This window comes from Aythya marila (genome assembly GCF_965140915.1).
Source record: "Aythya marila genome assembly, chromosome: 9".
NCBI classification, from domain to species: domain Eukaryota; kingdom Metazoa; phylum Chordata; class Aves; order Anseriformes; family Anatidae; genus Aythya; species Aythya marila.
This window is the reverse complement of record NC_139050.1, coordinates 26197161-26208502: the sequence shown is the minus strand read 5'-3', so window position 1 is coordinate 26208502 and position 11342 is coordinate 26197161. Positions and strand designations below refer to the sequence as shown.

Sequence of the window (11342 nt, the reverse complement as noted above, 5' to 3'; positions counted from 1 at the left end):
TCTCTTGTTTTTAATTTCTTTACAGCTAATCATTTAAAAGTTAGTACTCCTGGTGATTGTTGAAAATAGTGGTGATAAACCTCTTTGCTTTAAATGTTCATAAATTAAGTAAATCTAATACATCAGGTCAACTGCTCCAGTGGTTGTTGCTGAATCCTTTGATTTTGAAAAAGGAAATTCAAAGCCAGCAAAGCGGATCAAGAGGGCGTTCATGAAGTGCACCAAGGAGCAGCCTAGGATGATCCAGAAGGAATCTGCAAACTGTTCACTGTGAGTTTTAAATGTAAAACTTCCCTCCTTAAAATTAGCAATTTTTTCTGAAAGGTGGTGGATCTTCACCTCTGAGGAGAAGAGAATCAGGATGAGACAACCGCAGGAACCTGAAAGAACACGAGAGATGCTCACCACATCAGAAATCCTGGCAGCAAGGCTATATTACATCCATCACAATGGAATGCTGTATTGATGGTGTTGTTATGGCCATCATGACTTCATTTTTACTGGGAGCTTATTTCTAGAACCCCAGCCACAGGCTGTGTCACGAGCAGACCTCCCACTTGTCTTCTTGTGCTGGGACTCACTGCCCACTGGCTGTGCTGGGGTCCCCATGTTCCTGACAGAGGGGACAGGACAGCCTGCCCTGTCTCTCTGCTACCTGCTGGCCTGTCCCACCACGCACTGCCATGGGGAACTTCAGCAGGTGTTTTCCTGGAGTCAGAAGACAACACCTTTGCTGTATTGACACCTGGAGGAAAGCCAGGTGTCAATACAGCAAAATTATCTGTCACTTTGGAGTCAATGCAGCTGTAGTCCTTAATAGTCTACTGTGCTGATAAATCAGCCAAAATATATATATATCTCAAATTCAGGTGATGTGGAATGGTACTTACATGCAATGAAGGTCCAGAGGTACAACCCTACAGGGCCATGCAAAGTTTCATAGGGGCTGCCGAAAGCATTGTACATGAAGAAGCCTGTTCCCACCAGGGCAAAGACGATCAGCACCGTGCAGAAAAGAATGATGCTCACATGGATACTTGCAGGGATAATTTTGAGTAGATCTGGAAAAACTAAAAGTTATAAGCAATAATAAATAAATAATGTAAGCAATTTGCTGCTAATTTGTGCAAATTATTTAAATTGTGCTTTTCCAAATGCAACAGATTTAGTCTCAAGTCTCTTAGAGGCTTGGCCAGAGATTTGTCTTTTGGGGAGGTGGACAGCAAATCCAGAAATAAACTCCTTGCATTTATTCTCATGCTTACTGAGGGTAAATTATATTTCCTTAGCTCATTCGCTGACTGGAATGTCATTTATATTTATTGCTTTGCCCAGACCTTTATTAGCATCCAAACTTAGTTGCAGTTGATGTGAGTGTCACTTTTGTGCCTGATCTTGTCTGGAGTGATCAGCAAGTCATACAAAACCAGTCCCTTGGACTGGATTGTTCTGGCCAGTGCGGTTTGTTTTCCAGAATACATGTGCAGAGGGGATGAGGTGAGACATTGCTTACTGCGATGCAGGATGAGAGGCGCCTTGCTGAACACCATCACGGCTGTGCTCTGAGCAGTGCCCGGAGCACCAGTCCTGCAGGGGGGCCAGGAGGAGGCCAGGCTGTGCTCCTGTCCCGCTGGTGCACGCCTGGTGTGGGACGACAAAGCCCCAGGGAATGCAGTGGTCCCAACCCTGTGGGCATGTGAGATGACTGTTCGGTGGGTGTGAGGTAGGCTCTGCTGTGCCTTGGGTGCTTATTCAGTGGGTCTGGAATACCACGTGCTATCTGTGTCCTGTGTAGAAATGTGGGGGTTTGGCTGCTTTGTCTGCTACGAAAGCAAAGAACTGCTCCCAGCTGTAATGTTGATTCCCATTACATCTGAAAGCAGTGATTCCACCACTTTGACTTGCACAAATATTCACTGCTGTTCTGTTAAGCTTATGCCCAAAGAATTTTGGTTAAATGCTTTTTTAAAGCGAAAATCCAAAGCACTAAATATGTTAATTTAAAGGTCCATGTTTAGCAATGAAAAAGAAAATATTAGTAAACCTGTGGTACTGACATACAGGTGAACTGCAGTGTGATCTGTTTCTGGGTGACATTAAAAGCTGCAAGAATAAATGATATTTGGGGAAAGGTAATGTGTGTGGATGTTTACAGAATGGAAATGATGGGAGCTCCCTGTGAAAATCCATTAACAATGCCAAAGATTTGATTTGAAGACACCAAAAATGACAGGAGGTTTCCTATCATTTGATGTTTTCCTGTTTTTATTTTTTATTAAAACGTCTATTTCTGTACTTACCTTAATCTCTTAAAGTAGTATCTTATTTCACTATTTTAAAATAGAGGAAGTCATTCATAAAGGTTATATCATAGGAGTAAGTGCCACAAATTCAGAGTGAAATTTTGAAAGATGGAGTGTTTTGTGTGATTGAAGTTTTCTCCCCTGTATTTCCACAGGTGAAAGATTTGAGGGATGTTTTTATCTGGAAGCATGTGGCCAAAAAGAAGATAAATTAATGAGAAGTGGAGAAGTCCTGCAATAAGAAAGGAGGATACAAAGAGAAAACAAGGTATCAAATACTGAAGCGTGTGGCTACGAAACCTGGTGCTGTTCAGGGCTGTGCTGGTTCTCCTGCTGGCTGGCAAAATGCTGCTGTTTTTGCAGCAGAGCTCTGCTCTGCAGGGTCAAGAGGAAAAACACTGTTGGTTATGTGTGAGCACTGCCTGTTAGGCAGTCCACGCAATGTGCTTGCTCTATGCTATATAATTGCTTCCAAAGCCTGTGTTAGCACTGGCTGCATTTGCTGCTATGTCACTTGCCCCAGCAGCCCGCCCTTGGGAGCTCATGCAGCATGAGGAGACCCTACCAGTGGGAACAGCAGCCACGCTGTGTCAGATTTGGCATTTACAGTTAATTACTGCTGCCTGATCTACCAGAGGCTGTGCTGAGGTTCAGCTGTGTAATGGCCTGTGTGACCATCGTAGGCCAAATGTTAGGAATCATTTTAAATATTTTTCATGCAGTTTTTTCCCAAAGTGTGATCCTGCTTGGCTGTGGCACAGGGGATAGTTGATCAGCCTTGGTATAAGGGTAATCTTTAATCACTCATGTTTGTTTAGTGACAATGGATATTTCAGAAGTAATCATCAAACACACTTAGCTGCTGCTGATCCACAGGGGCACAATTAAAGCAGGGTAATAACACCTTGGAGCTGCCTCACTGCAGCTGCAATGTGCTGGGAGGAATAAGCCTCATGTAAATTAACCTACCTTGCAAAATGTTTACCAGCAAATATTTTGTAGCCTGCAATGCAGTAAATACAGAGATGCAGGTAATGTGGTGTCAAGCCAATTTATCGCCTGACTGAACAAAAGGGAAATTAATGGCACAAATGCTTGTGCATTGCTCCCAAAGCTGTGTTGACTGCCACTTTGTGCTGCTAATGTCTGCTGAGAGCAGAGAGGGCACTGGGGCCCGCGGCGCATGCACAGCCCTGCGAGCATGCTGCAGTGTGGTGCTCGCCCTGTTACCGACTGGGTGGGTTTGCCTGGTGTGGAGGGAGAATCTCCATGCCTGGAAGGCAGCTGCTGCTGATGGCTGTGTATTGTCCAGTTGTTGCTGGTGGCTAAATTGCTTATCTCATCCTAGTAGAACAAAGCAGTTTTTGGAAACTAGACCTTGTGTCTGTTGGACTGTAAAATATTCCAAAAAGTTACAAATGCTGTGTATTCATAAGTGTAAGGAACAGCTGTACTGCTAGTATGCTGTAAAGTACGATTTTACTCTTGTACTATTCAAGATAGCCAGCAAAAGGCTGAAGAGTCCTTGCTTGTGCAGAATTTGTGCAAGGAATAACATTAGTTCATGCAACACTACCTAATCCTTTGGGAGAACATGAGCTTATTTCATAATACAGATTTTTATTGTTTATTTTAAGCAAGTATGCTACTGCATTGTGCTGAATCGTTCCCTTGGCACCTGCATTTATAGTTTTTGTCATTAAAATTTTATTAGTGACATATTGGGGAAAAAATAATTCCAGTAACAATGCTGTCTTGAAAGAAAAACATTCCTTCATTGTAATGAATGAAATAGTGTTTCAGTATGCATGCCAGTGACCTTTAGAAAATGAACTGCTGACCTAGAAACAGATGAGAATCAGCAAGAGTAAATGAGGCAGAAGGCTTTCCCCAGCCTAACAGGGTTTGCTGGCAGAGCAAATTCATTTTACAATTAAAAGAGATACAGTGGTCAGAGGGGAGCATTTAATGGGAGCAAACATAGAACTAAATCATTTAGCCTATTTTCCATGCCTTTTCTTCTTAGACATGCTAAAGTGCACTTTAGTGCATTAAAGAACAGATGTGTATATTGTATGTGGTGGTTCTGCTTTCTGCGTTGCTCACAGGGAGCTCCCGAGGGCTCTGTCTCAGACAGGATGGGTCTCCTCTAGCCCCAGGATGTGTGAAGCGGCCTCTCCGTGTCTGGTCTCTAAAGTGGATGCTTTTGGTAGATGCAGACTTTGCTAAGCCACCCAGCCGTTGTTTTCTAAATATTAATCCTATTAAAGTAACTGTTGCATTTGCTTTTTAGTCCAAATAAAAGATCCAAGAACAATGTGTGAAGACAACATCAGTGCTTGCTGTCAGTTTTTGGTGAGCGCAGGGAGGTGAGGCCGGGCCCTGCTGCTGGGCTCACGGAGCTGTTCGGGCTGTGACTGGGGGGTGGTTTGGGTGCACGCTGCCAGGGATCTCCTCGCAGTGCTACCTTTTCATCGTGTGCTACGTAAAGGATTCCAGGACAGATAAACAACCTGCAATGTGCTTCTAACATTGAGTGGGACCTACTGAAGTATTTCACTACTAATGCTTGACTTGCATGGACAGAAATTAAAAGGTAAAATCCTGGCCTTGGGCAGACTGCTTTGGGTCTGTTGAGGCCCTTAGGTTCCCCTCAGACCTGCTCCCGCTGCTGCCCTGGGTGATGATCTGCTGTCAGCAGTGTGCTGGGCTGCCAGGCCCCTGGAAGGAAGCCTGCTCTCTCCAGGGAGGAATGCTGCCCTAACACAGGCGATAGTATCACAGCTTCTCTTCTGGCCTGGGGGGTCTCAGGCATGAGATTAAATCCAGCATTGGGTTCACATTCTGAGAACAGGCATTAAAGCACCTGCTTCAAAACTCAGTTCTCAAAATAAATAAATAAATGACATTTACTGATGTTGAGTGAATTTCTCTTCCATTTTCCTTTGTGGAATTCCTGAAAGCTTTGAATGCCTGATGTCTGTTTTCAGAGAAACTATTGCTGGAATCACCCTAGCAGTACATTAACATATTTTAGCCATAATGCGATGAACTTAAAGCAGAAGTGAACAGACAGGAGCTTGAGTAAGGAAATGGTCTCAAGGTCTGGGAGTCTCTGCAGCTGATAAGGAGCAGAAGCCAGCTGCCTGCCTCTGGCTCGGGCTGGCTTTCCCTGCGGGATGGGATGCCTGGGTGGCTGCTCAGCAGTGCCGGGGTTGGGTCCTTGTCTGAGGCAGGCAGGACACCCTGGTCCCCTCAGCGCTGGCCAGGGGCCCCAGCAGGCCTCAGCCACAGGGCTGGCAGCAGCTCACGGGAAGGGACAGCTCAACCCTTGGTAGGAAATGAGTTCCTTGGGGCTTTGTGGACTGCTCTGAGAACTTCCTGCAGCTGATACCTGCAGGGCAGCGCTTCTTTCTTCACAGCCACAGCGTGCAGCGGGACCGAGAGCTTCCAGCTCGCTAAATAGCTTAGTGATGGGATTTAATTAGAGAAGGTAAGCCTTCATATTGTGTAAAATGAGTCTGGTCTACTGCTTTGAAAAAATAATATAGTAGACCATTTATGACACTTAATCTGGTAACCTTACTTTGCCTTAGGTGACTCATGTAAGCAATTTGCCAGTGCTGCTTTAGCAGATTGCTTCCAAATTTTGTTTTGTAATAATTTCAGGTGGCATGCAGTATGTATAAGAAATGACTGTTTGTTATCATCTGTTTAGTGTTGCTACATGCAAAATGTCTTCACTTGATCACTTCATTGATCTTCTTACCCTTGAAGATGAACAGGTTATGAATATTACATGTAAAGCAAAACCACTGCTAACAGTTTCATAAGATTTTGAATGTTGGTTACTAAGTTCAATTTGCAGATCAATTGTCTGAATGTCAGCTAGTATCAACCAGATGTTTTTCCAATTAATACAGCAGATTACTAATCTCTGGCTGTTTTGTTTCTCAACAGCAGCAAAATTCTTCTATCCCCCCATTTCTTTCACATTCCTGCTAGTTTATTTTTCTTTTGTGACAGAGCAGAGGATGTAATATTGACATGCACAGAAAGATGATAAAGATTAATTGACAAACAATAATATATGAAATTACTTTTTCAAAAAGATATGTTTTTTTATGTAGCATCTGTTAATTGAAACACAAACTGCTGAAAATATTAGTATGGCTTTGCTAGTATCAGGAAAGAGTAATTTAAACCCGAAGACTGAAATGCTGTAAGGGTAACATTAGGCTTTATAAAATTTCATGCCTGTTAAGGTCTGTGTACGAACAGGGGGGTACCAGGGCAGTTATCTCCTGGTTCCCCTAGCAGTGAGCAGCACAGTGTTAAATAATTCAAGCCCCTTTCTTACTCACATGAAAACTGAAAAGGTCTGCCTCCGAGCCCGCACTGTCTCACTCGCTCGCCATAGAAAAGCCCATACTGGATTTCCCCGATAAACTTCTCCAGCTCCTGCCCGGTGGCGTTGACAAGCAGGGCTCCAGTCTTGCAGAGGATCGTTCCTCTAATCCACAGCTGAGTGCCGATGGCTGCCGTGGTCCCCAGTGCACAAGCGAAGCTGAACACCCCAGCTATGCAAAAGATGATTTTCTTCTGCTGGGCTGGCATGGTGGCACGCCAAGTCCTTGGGGCGATGCAGCCTCAGCCAGGCAGCGAGGAGCTCTCCATCGCCCCGGCGGGCAGGTGCTGGGTGCCCAGCCCAGCCGTGCTGGCAGCCCCCTCCTCAGTGCCCCCTCCTCGGGGGCTTTGGCAGGGAGGCACCGCGGGGTGTGCTGCCCTGTGAGCTGCTGGGGACGTCTGCCTTTTCCCTCTCCGCTTCTGTCTGCTGTGTAACTCCAGTTTGCACGCTCCAGCCTGGAAAAAAGCAGTTTGCAGAGTGTTTCAGTGCATCCTGTGTCACTTGATAACGAAGGTTTAAGATGACAGAAGGAACCTCTGTAATTTGAGGAGTGCTCCCTTCCTCCCTTGTCTGATGGGGTGACCTGAGGATTTCAGGACCAGGCTTGGCTGCTTGTCCGGCTATCCCCCATCCAAAGCTAAAGTTTTTAGAAGGCTTTACTTTTCCAGGAGTTCTTCTAGAGCCAGCAGCGTTGAGCTGTTCTCTCTCCCATTACGGGTGCTCCTAATGCAGTGGGGAGGCAGCGTGTGGTGCCTGGGCTGGGCCGGGCAGCCCTCCCTGTGACACCTGCTTGTATCCAGCTGCTCGCTCTGCCCTGGCATGCTGGATCTGCTCCTGCCCTGGCTGCTGTGTGTGGCAGGATGCTTTGGCGAACTCCTCCGCCTGGTTTTCCAGGCCTTGCAGGTGGGGTGCCCATGGCTGGGTCCCTGCTGCTCCTGGGGCTGCCCTGGCATGCTGCCTCACCGGGGCATCGCCTGGGGTCAGCCACATGGCTGGCAGCATCGATTTACTGGCTGCTAGCAATTTCTAGACAACAGAAGGGTTTTTCTCTATTTTCCAAATCAATTCAGTTAAGTTATCTGGACACGTGTCTGTGGCAGGAATGCTCTTCAGATGTTTTAAGAGTATCACATCAATTGAACTTAAAGGTGACTAAGTCTGGTTTAACTACATATGTTTTTAGACAACCTTAGAATTAAAAAGAAGCAAGGCTGGGTACAGACACAACTTTTTCTAAACTAAAGCTTAAATAAAACTGCCTCATGCATGATCATGGCATGTAACCAAAAGATGGCACTGTCACAGGAATCTGGCCCCACCAATCTTGCACAGTGCATGATGCTGAGCAGTAGGTTTGGAAATACCTTTATTTTTAAAGATGATTTTGAACACTTAAGCAGAATGCATTTATTTACTGAAGTGGAGCATTTCAGTGTAACTATCACCACATGGTAGCAGTGAAAGCAAGACTTGAACGTATGCATGTCCATGCAACAGCCTTCTTCACACCTTCTTCCCTTCCTAGGGCTTTGCCCTAGGCAGTGGCTGGTGGCATAAAGGCAGCAGGGGAGTGGGCTGGAGAGAACTCTGTGTGCAGACAAGCTGGGAACCCAACTTGAGAGTGGTCCGGGAGTTTGCTTTGGAGCAACTTGTCACGGCAACGTTCAGCACCTATGGATTCTGGCAGACTTGTTCAGAAACCCCTTGATATGTATCTTGGTAGACAGTACAAATCACTTTCTAAATCTAGCTGTTGGATTCTAGATTGAACACTAGGGAGATATTTACAGGGTCTGTTTCTTTATATTTGCACAGGAAAACAATGTTGCTTTCTGAGTGGCTAAAATGATATTGCCTGGTACCTGGGATACTTTGTTTATCAAACAAATACAGGGAAAGAAGATACAGGAAAAGAAATTTACATGCTTTCTTGTTAGACTGGCAGAAAAGGAAGGTCTCTTTCAATAAACGTTTTGACAGGTTTTTGTAACATCTTCCCTCTTCTGGAACACGCAAATGCAATAATTGGTTATTTTATCCCTCAGGTAATTAATGGAAAGAAGTGAAGCTGAGCTATCTGAAGATCACAGAAAATATTTTATTGCAAATGCTGCATGCTCCACCGCAGTGAATACTACGCTGGATATATGACAAAACCAAAGAAGACGCAACAAATGAAGGATAAGAAGGGGAAGTGAAAATACTTGGTTTTGTTTTTTGTTGCTTTTTCCTCAGAGGCACTAGATTCCAGGCTTTCTGTTAATGTCATCCTGAAACAAGAATTAAGGGAGTTACTGTGTGAGGCCAAGGTTAAAAAACAAACAGAAGTAACCAAGGGATATTGTAAAAGTACTGCTGTGGCTGGTTGCACAGGGGCAGGGGATGGTAACTAACAGCTGGCCTGGCTGCCTGGCTGCTGCTCTCTGAGGCACCGCGAGCTGTTCTGCAGGCTGTGCTGTGGCCTCGGGTCCCCCCAATGGTCCCCTCCCTTGCACTGGAAAAGAGCCTTCTTTGGCTTACTTGTCTTGTTCGGGTCCTGCCTGGCTCGCATCCCACCTGTGAGATGACACCAGTTCTGTTACCGTTTTCTCACTGTTTTCAGCACTGGAAATGACCGCCCTTCTTACTGGGACGGCAGGAGCCTTTGGGGCTCAGCACCATGCACCTCTACAGCCGGTGGCAGCTGGAAGGAGGGCGCGGGGCTCCCCTGGCCCGGGGGTGGGCGCGGTGCCCCCCTGGTACCTGCGGGAGGGGGATCTGGGCCTCGCTCCGTGGGGCACGGGCCAGGAGCGGCAGGAGAGGGGGCGGCAGCCCGGGGGCTCTGCACCCTGCTCAGGCTCCTCCTGCAGAGGCCGGAGACCCCTCGGCCCTTTGGGGTCCCCGGAGGGAGGCTGCGGAGGAGCCGCGCAGCGCCCGGCCGGGCTTTTGGGGGCTGCCCCGGGGCGGCTGCAGCCTGACCCTGCCGGGGGGCGGCCACGTCTGCCTCGCCCTGGGCCAGCCGCCCGCCCGCCCCGACACCGGTGCTACCAGCGGCGAGCCGCCTCCGGGGGGCCGGGCTGGGGGCTCGGGGCGCTGCCACCGCGCTGCGGGCAGGGCCGGGGGCGGCTCCGCGGGAGGCAGCGGGCAGGGCCCGGCCGCCCCCGTTCCCCCCCCTCCGTGCCCGTGCCCGGCCGTGGCGGCGGCGCGCGGCCCGCCCCCGGCGCGGCGGGGGCTGAGGCGGGGGGCGAGGCGCCGAGTGCTGCTCCCTGGCGCTCGGAGCCCGCTCCAGCGGCGAACATGAGCGATCATGGCCGCCTTCGGGCTCCTCAGCTATGAGCAGAGACCGCTCAAGCGGCCGCGCCTGGGGCCGCCCGACGTCTACCCGCAGGACCCGCGCCAGAAGGAGGTGAGCCCGGCCCCGCCGCTCCGCTCCGCTCCGCTCCGCGCCCGGCCCCCGGCCCCCCGCGGGCCGCCGCCCTCGCCTCCCGGCCCGGCGCCTCCCCCGAAACTTTTGAGCGGAGCCGCCGCTGACTTGCATTTTCTGCGGCGAGCCGGGGGCGGGCCGGGGCCGGGGCCGGGGCTGGGATGCCGGCGGCCCGCGGGCGGGCAGGGCTGGGCTGGGCAGGGCAGGGCAGGGCCGGGCCGGGCCGGGCGGCTTCGGAGCCCGGGGCCGCCCCCGGAGGCGCAGGGCCGAGGCTGGGGCAGCCGCAGCCCCGGCTCCCGGCGGGGCCCGGCGGGGGGGGGACGCGGCCAGGGCCCCGCTCCGCGATCCGCAGGCACCGGGAGGACGGGTCCGGGACGCCGGAGGGGCTCCGTGGCGCGGGGTCAGCCCGGCGGGGGGACGGGGGGGCGCGGAGCCGTGAGCCCTGCGCTGCGCCGCTGCCGGGGGAGGCTTCCAGAAGGGACCCGCTGCGGCTCCGAATTGCCGCCTGCTGTGTGGTGGCTGCCCGGGGCTCACCCGAGGGCGGCTTGGGCAGTGCCCGGAGAGAGGGGCTGGGAGCAGCATGCAGGGATCCGTGTGTCTCTCAGTCTGGTGCTAATCTTTCAAGCCATCTCTGATTTTTTTTTGACCTCGAGTGTCTGTCGGCCTTTTCACAGTATTCCTTACGCTGGTTGGGAATGTGTCTGTCTTTCTAGGCCCTTCAGTGCTATAAGAGAGTGGTGCTCCTTTAGGCTCTTGCCATCCGTGTGTAGCGTGCCCAGCCTGGCATCTCCCTCATCAGCAGAGAAACTCGCCTGTGCCGGCGTTTGGCTGCTCGGGACGGCTCGTCCTGCTTGTGGCTTCTGAGCTGCGGGTGCTGAGGGGACAGCGCTGCTCTGAGCACGGCGCCCTTCTTCCTCTCATCCTAACGAGTCCCGGGGTGCTCGCTGATCCGTAACTGGCACAGCATTTGGTGTACACCAGTCTCTCTTAGGGGGCCACTTCTTGATCTCACCGTTCAGAAGGCACCTGCTGTTCAGTGGTGTGAGCCTGAGCGCAGGGTTTTTGGCACGGCGGTCACAGCACAGGGCAGATCGCTGGAGCTTCCCACACAGGGGTTAGGCCTCCAAGCCAGCGCTGGTGTGGCTCCAGGCTGCCAAAAGTGGATGGCCTCTTGTAATAAAGGCACAAAGCAAAAGCTGGAGCTTGTGAGAGGATCTAAAAGGAATGA

The 11342-nt window shown here is 50.1% G+C and overlaps 2 protein-coding genes and 1 long non-coding RNA gene across 3 annotated transcripts in view; 2 read left to right on the top strand and 1 right to left on the bottom strand.

Annotated features, from left to right (window-relative positions):
• On the bottom strand, positions 1-6920 carry CLRN1 (clarin 1; the record flags this gene model as incomplete). The annotated part of the gene is made up of 3 exons (XM_082766826.1): positions 1-380; positions 891-1070; positions 6668-6920. 3 exons carry the CDS (start codon positions 6918-6920, stop codon positions 115-117), a joined length of 699 nt encoding a protein of 232 aa, XP_082622952.1. The 3' UTR covers positions 1-114.
• Positions 167-4702, top strand: LOC309881175. Its single transcript, XR_014318090.1, has 3 exons — positions 167-270; positions 2459-2571; positions 4597-4702. It is a non-coding gene; the product is annotated as an uncharacterized lncRNA (long non-coding RNA).
• A 2809-nt stretch (positions 6921-9729) lies between the features above and the next one.
• MED12L (mediator complex subunit 12L) overlaps positions 9730-11342 on the top strand; it is a 132698-nt gene continuing 131085 nt past the window's right edge. The window contains exon 1 of the mRNA XM_082767075.1: positions 9730-10096. Within this exon, the coding sequence (XP_082623201.1) occupies positions 9998-10096 (99 nt within the window). The 5' untranslated portion in view covers positions 9730-9997. The remainder of the gene's footprint in view (positions 10097-11342) is intronic.